The sequence below is a fragment of the Anopheles coluzzii genome, chromosome 2 (assembly GCF_943734685.1).
Source record: "Anopheles coluzzii chromosome 2, AcolN3, whole genome shotgun sequence".
NCBI lineage: Eukaryota > Metazoa > Arthropoda > Insecta > Diptera > Culicidae > Anopheles > Anopheles coluzzii.
In genome coordinates, this window is record NC_064670.1 from 95,202,228 (window position 1) to 95,214,421 (window position 12,194).

Genomic DNA, 12,194 nt, shown 5'->3' on the forward strand with positions numbered 1-12,194 from the left:
CTAATATGTTGTTCATCACATCGATAGCATAAGAGTGTTCCCATAAGGCTCCGCATATCGATAGCATAAGCCAGATTTTAGCAGGTCTGGCAGGTATTTGCACAAATTCGGTTAACTGCGCCTCGGAAACACCGTCAGCGTCTTCTGCGGCGTCATTTCGCGCAGGTGCTGATCAATGAGTCGTAGCGCTTGGAGGAGCTTGACAGCTCGCAGCAGCCGATTCTTCAACGGAGTACCGGTCCATATTTTGCCGGTGAAAGTCTTCACAAACGTGGTTCACGTTTGCGTCCTGCAATAAGAGAGGATTCTGGGACACTTCCTCAGACAATATAAGGGCAAATAGGTGACGCAGATAATTGAGCATTTTAGATCAGACTGCTTCCTGTAGGATCCTGGATATTTTGGTGTCGTCCTGCAGCAATCCGAACATCAACAGTACACCATGCAGCCAATAACAATATTAGTCTGGCGGTGGCGCACGATCTACTGGTTACCCGTACCAATATACCAGGGAAGCTGCTGCAATTAATTTTAAACTTACCTGTACTTATCTAATATTTGTGCTATTTAAATCACTTGATAAATACTACACAACTTCACATACAAATGGACGATATTCTTTTGACGAAAATATAGTTGTCGTCTTTCGTCCAACGCCTACATCGATGAATCGCTATATCGGTGTAAAGTGTGCAAGAAAACCAACACGGTACAAAAATCATCCAAGCTATCCGCACCTAAGATCAACTCACTAACCAACATCGTCTCACTATGGAGTGAAAAAGTAACGCTCTATAGTGAGAGATTGAAAATGAGAACCTTTTTGTAAAATTTGTTATAGGATGTATAAAAGCAAATTAATGCGAAATGCGAAATCTTGTACTACTACCAGCACCGACCAATAGATGGCGCGCACCGCAGAGCACGCGCATTCAAAATTCAAACAAATCTGCAAGACATTCATCCGTCATGTTCAAAGGAAAAAATACATCCAAAGTACGACTAAATGTATAAATATTATTAAAAAAAATAGATTGGTGTTTTCAACATAATGCAAAATCTTCATTAACACAAAACTACTCAACAACGACCCTTTTTTTGTTTTTCATCTTTATTACCTTCTCTTGTCTGGTTTTGTTTGTATTTTAAATACATGAATTAAAAATAAGTATTTTGATGGTATCTCCAGTTGTTCGTGTTGTTATGTTTGTTTGTTTGTTTGTGTGTTTGTTTGTGTGTTTGCTGTTGTTCTCTTCCCTTTCCCTTTCGGGCTTCGAAACGATAAATTAAACCATGGAAGCCAAAACTTCTTCTTCTATCGCCTTTCCTTTTCCTAGCCAGGTTGAGAATAGTGCACAAAAGAAGAAGGAATGACTTCTCGCTTTTCACTGTTGACCCTCCGCCGGTTTGCATATGTTTTGTATCATGTTCACGTAGACCCTTTTCTTAACAACTATATGTATGTATATATATATATATATTTCATCTTCACATGATTTCTACATCTCTGGTTTGTTTTTTTTTTTGTTACACTATATTAATACATGTATATATATACTCTGCCAATATTACCACCAAAAACTTAACAGTTACAGCTTCTTCTTAAGATCGATAAAACGAAGTGAAGAAAACACAAAACAGAAGATATACAGCAGTAGAGAAACAATGTACAATGTGTGTGTGTTTTAGTGTGTATCTCGTTTGACGGTGTGACCGTTCACTGTGTACGGCGGCCAAGCGGTTTCTTCTTCTTTTTAAAAGCATCATCACACTATTTCTTAACAACCCGGCGATTACAACCCCAACCACCTCGAGCACTGCAACCGAATCAATCGTACTGACACACACTATATTGATCCAGCTTTGCGTGATTCTTTCGATACAGAAACAACACTTACTCTTAAGCCATTCCTCCATTTCCGACCCCTTTCCGTCTATCGATGATGTACTTTTTGAAAGTAATTGGTAATCATGTTTCATGTGTTTGTTCCGCTCCCCAGTACCCCCCCCCCCCTCTCCTTCGCTTAACTACAGCTCGGATTTGCGACGGATTTGCTGCTGTCCTACACATACATATATATATAAAGTTTCCTTAGAGGAAGTACAGTTTCCTACTCTTTGTTTTCTCCTCTCCCTCTGTTTGTTTTTTTTTTGTTATAACATTCGACATATTTTCGGGAGATTCCCTTTTCTTTTCTTTTTTTCTTCTTCGTTTTGCTCACTTAAGTAAGTTTCTGTATAGTTTTGTAAATTGTTTTTGTGTTTTTTAATATATATTCTGTAGTTTTGTGTGTTTTTATCATGCATGCATTCGATGCTCATGATGTTCGGGTTTCTTTCTCTTTTCTCGTTTGTTGTTTTTCACTTTTCCAGCAAAAAAAAAACAATAAAGCTATTTTATTATCCTTCTTTCACTTTCGTTTCTTCACTTTTCTCTTTCTCTTTCCTCTCTTTCCTAATTCTAAACCAAAGGTACATTCGTGCAACGATTATTTCCCCCTTCCCTTGCTCCATATCCCATTCCCCCATCCAGTTCCCACAGCCCCTTCCCCTGTCCCCCTCCCCTCCTCCCTTCCCGCTTAACGAAGGTTGTTGTTTTGTTTTTTGTTGTAGTTTTTTTTTATGTTTCATTTTTATTATTAATTATTACACGATTATTATTACTAACGACTTTATTACAAAATATAAAACAAGTATAAGGGTAGCGGCGGCGAAGACGAAAATTAATGCTTTAAAACAAAACCCAAACGCTATTTTAAGTAGGTGTAGGTGTGTTAAGGAAAATGGAAAAATAGGGTAACAGATTGAAGAAAAGAAGGGAGAAAGTAGAGGAAAATTTTAAAGTAGAGCAGTACAGGTAGAGAATGGAGTGAACAGTGGAACGAGGTAAGAAAATGAGAAAGAAAAGTATAGTATAATAGATTAGTATACTAAACTTATGCGTATAAACGGCTTAAACTTCTAGCTTCTAGAAAGAAAATGTATAAAGAAAGATGGAAAAAGTAGATAAAACAAAACAATAATCGTAAACTACAAAGACAGAAGAAACTCTTCTGAAAACACATCAAGGTAAGGTACCCAATTTTTTTGTTTGTTTGTTTGTTTCACTTTTTCTCTCTTTTCTCTCTCACTTCGCTCTCTCACATTTTTCATATCTTCTTATTTTTTTGTCTTCTCACGCGTGACTGTTTTGCTTCTTTTTTTTGTAATATCGCATTTTCTTTTTGCTTCATTTTGCTTTAGCCTTTGTTTTTTTTCTTCTTCTCTTTGTGATGTAGTGTGTGGTTGCACGTTTTCTTTACACTTACACTTATTTTATACACATTACACACGTTTTTTGCACATCTTTTTCGTTTCGTTTTTTCCTCCCCAACTGTGGTTGCGTATTTGTTGTTGTGTGTATGTTTTTTGCGCTACGGTTTTGCACAGCTAGTTTTTGCGTTACTTTTGCGTTATGCGGGTATGTGTGCGGAGTTCTAATGAGCTCGGGAAACCAGAAAGTTTGTGTGTTTTGTGGTGCAGCAGTGTTTTTGTGTTTAAATTTTGACCTCCCCCCCCCCTAGCCTATTTCACACTACGCGTGCCCAAAACGAGAGAGCAACGAAGGATCCAAGATAGAAAAGTCCTCCGCCTTCAAGCGAGCATTAGATCAGAGAGGAAGAGATTGATTCGAGATGCCAACGGAGCGACAAGGAAAAGAAAAGAGGAAAAATGACACTAAAACAGTGGATACAGTTTTTTTCCTTTCCATTCCCTCGTTTGCTTTTCTACGTCCTAATAGTGTCGTCCTACTACTGCCTAATAATATATCACTGTGGCAAATTATGATTTTCAATCTAATAATATTTCCACGGTTTTGTTTGTTTGTTTGTGTGTGTGTGTTTTTTTACCTCTTTACGTTTAGCTTCTTCGCTTTGTTTTCTTTGTTTTCTTCTTTTTGCACACCTAACGATCACGATCGCATTCGCTGTTTCGCTGTACTGTTACTGGCTGGCGGCTGCTGGAATGTTTTTTTTTTCAAGCAAAATTGGTTTGTTTTTTTTCTTCCTCTTCTTTTTCTTCTTCTTCCTTTTCTTCTTCTTCTTCTCTTCTTCTTCTTCTTCTTCTTCTTCTTCTTCTTCTTCTTCTTCTTCTTATTCTTCTTCTTCTTATTTTTCTTCTTCTTTTTCTTCTTCTTCATCTTCTTCGACTAAACAACTAGCTACGTATGTTTTTACCGGCTTTTTTTCCTATCCTTTTAACCTTACATCGCTGTCCTGCGGCTCTGCTTTCTTCACACACACTAACACGCCTCTCCTGTCGAGTTGGGGGAGTGATCATTGCTACCCGTGCCTCGTGTAAATGGGATCATTTATATTCTTTGTGTGTGTGTGGATTAAGAAGGAGAAATAAATGATAAAAAGCAATCAATTATGTCAATTAACTCCTAAACAATATCTGTTTGTTTCTTTGCCTAAAAATTTCTTTTAGCAGCTGTTTTGTTTGAGTTTTCATATTTGTTTTTCCATTCATATTTGTTGTTATTTTGCCGATTAATTTGTTTGCTTTTACCAAACTGCTAAACAGTACATATCCAAACCAATTTAACTTACTTTCAAATGTGTGTTGCTTGTAGTTATTTCTTTGTTTCCTTTTTCTACCTAAAATATTTATATGTGCTGCTTTTTCCATTAAGCGCACTATTTATAATGTATTGTTTTTATGTTCTTCTTATCTTTTTGTTCATATGAAGCGAGGATACGTTTTTGACTACTACATTTTCCATCGGTTTTGTGTGTGTGTGTGTTTGTGGTTCTGTGTGTTTTTCGCACACTCTTTCCTATCTTCTTCCTTTATCTATTCCACATCCACTACACTAATGACAGGTAACAGACACGCACACAAACACACGAGAAGAGATTTTGTGTTTTTTTTTGTTTTTGGTCACCCTAGCTAGATGGTTCCCTCCGTTACGGGCAAACCAGCACCAAATCATATGTACAAGGTACGAGAGATAATCCTACGCAAAACGACGACTCACTACTTCAAATACAACGCATGCCCCCCTCCCACGGAACACTACTCGGAACTTTCACTTCTACTACACACCTCCATCGATCCTTTCCACTTCGCTTCAACAAACACGTTTGTACTTTGAAAAGGCATTTCATTTTAGTTCATGTGTTGTTTCTGTAGCTTTCTGTGTGTGTGTTTTATGTGTGTCTGTGTGTGAATGAGCAGGACCATGCCGCCAACAATCCTGTTTTTTGATTGGGATAGGCTAAAAGGGGACAAAAAGTTTACATCGAAAAATATATCGTTTTGTTTCTAAGCATTCCTCCTGCTGGGAGCGGCAAAAGTCCTGCAAAAGGGGGTTTGTGGAGGGGTGGATTCTAATCTTCTACCACTTTCGGTTCCTTCTTCTGCTTCTTGCTGCTGTGTTCTAGCTCCCTTCTCCGAATGCTACTAAAAGCTAACACACATCGTTCAAGGCGTTTCTACAGTGTTTTGGTTTGCTTCTATTTCTCCATCCGTGTTTCAGGAGTAAGTTACTTTAGCAACTGTTTGTTTTTGTTCTTTTCCCTATCCTTTTCTGTAATTGTATGTATGTATGGTTTGTTTTGGTAACGTTGTGTTTATGTGTGTGTTTGTTGTTTTGTTTTACTTTTTAACCCCCCCTTTTCATAAAGCTTTACGACCACGCTTGTACAGCTACATATTAATCACATACACACCACACTAATACACGAACAGTGCGTAACTTTGTAAAGAGTGATGCATATATTCGGAACACATTCGATACTCGATTTCATTACTTGGTTTTCATTGTTTAACGATTTGTCCGCTTCTCGCAAGCAACACACATTTGAAAGGTCGGATCCGGAAAGGAAGGCGTGAAGAAAAAGGAGCAGAAATAAAAGGAAATGTCTTAAAAGGGTACAGAATAAAAAGAAAGAAAATGAAAAGTAGATGAAAAATGTGAAAAATAATAGAACAGACAATAAAAGAGCAGAAAAGAGGTGGAAGAACCACAGAGAAGAAAATATACTGTTGCAAAAAGGTACATATTGAATGAGAATAAAATTCGACAGCGTGAAAATGGTAACCGTACTATTAGTGAACAGAGATTCAAAAGAATAAGAAATTGTAAAATAAATAGCCAACACCAACAACAGACGAAGGTAAGATAAAGAAAAAAGTTTAGAGCAACGAAAAATAACAGAAAAAACATGAATAGAGCACAGGAAAAGACAAAAACAAGAAACAAAGAAAGGAAAGAAAGCATGAAAGCAAGAGGGAACGGAAATAAATAAAAAAAGAAACAGTTTAACAATAGCAAGATAATATATATTATTGAACCATATCTAAAAAAGACGCCGCACACATCATGAGACAAGCGCTGTATGAGTGCAGGAAACAGAGCAGGAGTAGTAGTAGTAGTAGTAGAAGTAGTAGTAAAAAGTAGTAGATCAGATAGCAAAACAGAAAATAGAACATAGAACAGAACACAAGAGCAAGAAAAAAAGGAAGAAGAAGAAGAACATAAATGGCAACATTTGACCGCGTTGTCACCCCTTTAAAGCCAGGAACAGGAGATGGAATGTAAAGAATGCCCTTAAACACAATACGTACACGCTACTATTTACAATGTAAAGAGAAAATTTGTTTGCTGTACCGCTGGTTTTCTGTTTTTCCTCTCTTTTGTGTCCTTTTCTTCTTATCTTTTCCCGGCTACGCTATTTTTTTCTTCTTTTCTACGTTGTGTCGCGAGTTTGGCATCCATCTCTTTCTCTCTTTCTCTCTCTATAACGCCCGCTTATCTTGCTAACTCTTGAAAGATTTCTTTTTCGTGTTTTTTCTCTTCTTGGATCATTCGCCGCTGCGTTTGTGGTTTTTACTTTTACATTTCTTAAATTTTTCAATTCACGCATTTCATTTTCAGTTACAGTTGGCTTATTTTGCTGTGTAAATAGACGGATTCATTCGGCTTTTTTGTTTGTTTTTTTTTGTGGTATTTCTGCCGCTTGTTGCGCAGTTTTACTGATACTACTTGTGTGAGTTGCTGTTTGTGATGCACGTCGAAAGCGGTTTTAAAATCTGTGCTATTGCGCAATAATGGGTTTTGTGGATTATTTTTGCGGGAGGTTATTATTACACTATTTCTTGCACTTTACATTTTACATTGTGTTTTGTTTTCTTACGTTTGTTTTGTAGATAATATTCGGTAACATTCTGTTGCTGACTATTCAGGTTTTGAGAGTTTTATATATTTATAAATAGTACATCGGTTAGTTCTATTTTTGTTTGTCTCTTAAATGTTGGATTTTTCGCTTTTCCTCACTCGTGGAGACAAGGAAGAAATAAAAGTTAATATCAACAGTTTCTCTCTCTGTTTCATGGGGATGTTTGTTTGCTTTTTTTTGTTTTTGCACATTACGGTAAGTTGGGTGTACACATTATTTTCATAACAGTTAGAACAGTGGTTTTATATACTTTGTATGCATTGTTTGTTTGTTTGCAGTATGCGTGTGTGGTGTGTGGTTTTAGATATTATATCAGTTTGTAACAGCAACGATGGTGTAGTATAGGCATTTATAAATGGTTATCTATTTCTCTGTGTGTGTTTTTTTTTTTGTATTAAAGTTTCCGTTACTGTACTGCACTGCCAGTGTTTGTTGAAACCGTTCCCATTTACGGCCCATTGTATGCTGCGTGAAAAGGGGGGAAATTTCCAAAGCAAAAACTCGGTCATACCGGTTGATCACCAGGCACCAATGATGATAAAACATGAAACACAATCACAAGCGCAATAACAGGGAGAGGAAAAGAAATAACACTCTCTCTCCGAGACACACAAAGCCAAAGGCAGGATGCTGCAGCGCCTGTTGCACTGCAAATTGCACTACACAAAAACGCATCACGCTTCCCCAGTAGCTCCCCACTTCGGTGGTGGGTGGTTTAAAACCCTCTTCGAAAAAAGAAAAAAAGATAAACCGAAAACTATTAGCTCCTTATCCTGTCTACTAAACCCCGCTTCTTATTAAACCTTGCCTCGCTTACTAATTCTGCGTATTTTTTTCCTTATCTACTTTCTTGCTTGTTTTTTTGTTGTTTTGTTTTGTAATTTAATCATGATTTTTGCTTTAACATTTAGTGAACACTTAGTTTTAGATCCTTTGTTTCCTTTTTTATGTGTGTGTGTGTTGTTTTGTTGTTGCTGTATGCATATTTATGTGTGTTGTGTTTTTCTTTTCTTCCTACTCACCCTCTCTTCGGCTTCTTCGTTTTTAGTACAGCTACACTATTAGTTTCTATCACTACTAAAAACCTCCCAACATTCCCTTCACACGCATACACACACACACTCGCTTTTTCTCCTTTTCTAGATCACTATTAACACACGTGCGTGTGAGCACTTAGTACTTAGTATTTTTTAGCAAAGTGGTTGCCTTTCCTATCCTCCCGGGGTTTTGTTTCCACTCTCTTTTCCATTTTCTTTTGCATCTGCTGTTTGTAGTGGGTAAGTGTGTTAAAACATAAACAAAATTTACAATCCTTTTCCCACCACACTACGCATGCATTTTTAAACATACTGTAGGTGTGTGTGTGTTTTTTCTTCTTCTCCTTTTCTTAGCTTCTTCTCAAACTTATATATAACAAACTGTACATATATTTATCCTCGCGCTGCTTTAAACGATCTTTTCTTTTGCATTTGTTTTGTTTGCGTAAAAAACGTAGTGATTTCACGTGCACAAATGCACACGTACACACAGAACACACACACACACACGAAGCACGCGGGTGCGCCAAGAGGGTGGCTATATGGAGCCTCCCCCCATTGAAGAGGGATGTGTGGTTTGTAATTTAGCGTCCTAATGGCAAATCGTCCTCAACATCTTTCTCCCATTCCAATTTGCGTTAGAAGATTTAAAATAATTTCCACTCTCCCGATGGAGATAACCATCTCTCTCTCTCTTTCTTCCTATCTAACCTCTATACATATCACCGATTCGATTCCCTTCCTGGCTACACTGTTGCTACTTGCACTGCACGATCGTTACAGTGGGACACACGCTTAAATGAATGGCCACCGGTGAAGAGACGGCACAAAGCCACTCTTCCGATGCAGTGTTTAACAATCTACATCCTGGATGACCTGGGCCTTCACTGCTACCGTTTACTTTTGCTGCCCATGCTGCTCCGTTCACGTGCACCCGCCCGTTGCCAAACACACAATAAATAGAGAATAAAACATTTCTGGTAGTTTTCGCTGAGATGCAATTGGTAACGACATGTTAATGTGTGTGTGTGATTTTGTTGGTTTCTTCTATTGAGTGTATGTGTGTGTGTGTGTGCGTCACATAATGTATTCTAGAGTTAGGCGGTTTCTTCATTTTCTTTTGAAAGGACCTTCTACACTCATTGCACAAATTCATTCCGATTCTTCCCGATGCTCGTAATTACATTAAATCACCATCATTTCTACAATTTGTTTCATCACACCTGGTAGCCGTTTTTTTTAGTGTACGTTCGTCAAGGTTTGGGGGTTTTCTTTTCTTTTTTGTCACATACACGCGCACGATCACCTACAAACACACACACATACACTCTATAACGATCCTTGACCGTTCGGGTGCTGTATTCTATCGCTTTCTATTCCCTAGCTACTACAAACACTACTAACCCCTAATACCACGTTTACTTAAGAGAAGAAAAAAAACGAACTAAAAGATATTTAAAAAAAAAAACAATAAACAAATAGCAAAATTTGTTTCGCGACGATTCGTGTCCGTGTGTGTGTGCTTAAAGAGCCTTAAAGATCGATAACGTTAAACCTTAATTAACGATAGTAACGAGGATGGTGGATAAGCGAAGTAACATACGAGACACACATACACACACACACACACACACGCTAAAGGGAAGGGCCCTTGCAAAAGCGTTCCTCATTCCCTCCATTCCGGAATTTTAAGTCTAGCGAGCGGAAACAACTGAGCTTAAGTATACACACAAATACACCACACATCCTTGCCATCTTCCTCAAGTGACCTCTTTTTATGGAGATTAAAACAAAAACATCCGTGATTGCACGAGTGAGTGTGTGTGTGTGTGATTGTTTGTGCGTGCGTGTGTAGATGTGCACGTGCGCTTACGTGCGTCTCTTGATGTTGCCTGTGAGTGATTTGGGGTGGATTGAAATGGACAGCAAGAAGCAAGCATCAGCTCCACTATTGAATTGGTTCTTTCGGTCACTCGCGCTGTTCATTCCTCCGCCTCAGCTGCACGCGTTACACGACGATAACCACCGACCGGATGCTGGTGGTGGTGGTGGTGGTGATGCTGCACCGGTGTCAGTGCGGCCGATGGTGGTGCTGGTGGTTGTGGTGGATTCGGTTCAACCGGCCAGCTTCATTTCCGCTTAGCATGCAGCATCTCCATCAGCAGCGTTTGGGAGGGTGCACTGCCGGCACAGTGCTTGATGTACAGATGCTCCTCGCCCCGTGCTGCCATTCCGTGGATCTCCGGAATAATACTGAGCAACTTACTGAACTTGTCCTGGAAATGGAGTAAACGGAGAGCAATCGTTAGTATCAAGCAAAGGAAGCAACAGGCGATGGATGATCTTGTGCGACTACTTACAGGCACCGACGGATAGCAGGTAAGCGTGTAGTCCAGCAGGGCCGCTTGCACGTTCTCGTAGCCCTCGACGACCGTCTTTCGGTTGGTGATCCCCCGGACATCTGCGAAAGAAGAGGAGAGAAGAAAAGTTTAGTAAACAAAGGCAATGGCAGCATCGATCAGCACACCGGTCTCACTTACCGGGATTCAGCAGCAGCAAGAACTTCATGCAGATGTAGTCGCCGACGTCAAACTTGAGCTCCTGCAGCTTGTTCTGCAGCTCGTTAAAGTGCTCGGCCAGGCTCGGCACGCCCAGCAGCCCTAAACCTAAGAGATCAAACTTCTGCCCGTTGTGCAGGGTGGTTTCGTCCGGCAGCCCGTTGTGCAGGCGCTGGTGTATGTGGTCGAGCACCAGCATATCCGACCAGCTGTTCTGGAGGAGCTTCATCTGATCGTCAACCTGCAAGCGATAGGAGAAGAGAGAAAGACATTCGTTTAGTATGCGTGTGTGTCGAGTGTGATCGAGATGATTGGAAGACGCACAACGATCATGTTGTCCTTGTGAGATTTAACAGCAAAAGAAAGAAGAAAATAATGCAAAAAACATTGCAACACGTCGCCGTTCACTGTAAGTGGGGAGGAAAAAGGCCCCAAGAAGACTTAGCGAGATGCGAGTCACTTGGTAAACGGGGGCCTTTGCAAGCAGCGCCCCTAACAATCACTTGACCATGGCCCAGATTTTCTCCCAGATCTTTCGCGCTCGCTCCCTCTCTATTCCAATCTTCGAAATCTCGTCTGTCAATTTTTTGCGCATCACCGCTGCGCAATTCCAATTCGCACCGTTCGCAAACTTCGCAAAATGTTCTGCTCGAACCGTTGGTGATTCGTTTCCATTGCCGATCGCGGTGGCCAGTGCAATTTACGATCAATTACTCATTAAATGCTTGAGTTTTTGTTTTGCTTGCTTGCTGGTTTCCCTTTCCATGGTGCATTTTTACTGCATTGTTGATGGTGCTGTTGCTTTGTACGTTCTGCAGCCGCGTGTCGTTTTCCTTTCGGTGCGCGACTAATTTCCACGGCTTCACTCACAACCAATCTCAGCACATACAACCAGAAGGTTGGACACGAAACATGTTGCACAACGGCTTTTATGATTCTCCAGCGTTGAACAGCATCGAAATGATCGCTGTGAAAATTGGGAATTGTTGCGAGTGCTATGGGCGGTGGTGGTGGTGGTGGTGGATTATTAGTTCGTCATAAAGCTACAAGATTGACAATAGTGGTCTGTTTGAATGAATGAGGTAATGATTCACTTTGCCAAGCGAATGGTTTGCAGAGTTTGAAACGAATATTCCTATCCAAAACGGGCTACACAACTAGTTAATTCTGCTAGATTACAGGACTTTCAAATTTCAATGATCTCCTTTACTCTAAAGAGTACCCCGAAATTAATGGTCTCAAAACCCAATTGAAATGAGAATCTTATGACGACCCTTTAAGATACCTAAAACTAAAACCAAACTGGTACTGACACCAATACATACATTACCAATACCAATACTCTAGTTAAAGAACTTCACATGACCTAATGACGG

General features: G+C 39.6%; 1 protein-coding gene across 13 annotated transcripts in view; it reads right to left on the reverse strand.

The window, feature by feature from the left end:
• Positions 1–2,251: 2,251 nt before the first annotated feature.
• The window catches only part of LOC120951938 (nuclear hormone receptor FTZ-F1), a 124,625-nt gene continuing 114,682 nt past the window's right edge, over positions 2,252–12,194 (reverse strand). For all 13 annotated transcript variants that reach the window (XM_040370956.2, XM_040370949.2, XM_040370950.2 and 10 more), the window contains 3 exons: positions 10,801–11,059; positions 10,621–10,721; positions 2,252–10,536 (listed from right to left, as the gene is read on the reverse strand). In XM_040370956.2, coding sequence (XP_040226890.2) covers positions 10,390–10,536; positions 10,621–10,721; positions 10,801–11,059 — 507 coding nt within the window. In that variant the 3' untranslated portion in view covers positions 2,252–10,389. The remainder of the gene's footprint in view (positions 10,537–10,620; positions 10,722–10,800; positions 11,060–12,194) is intronic.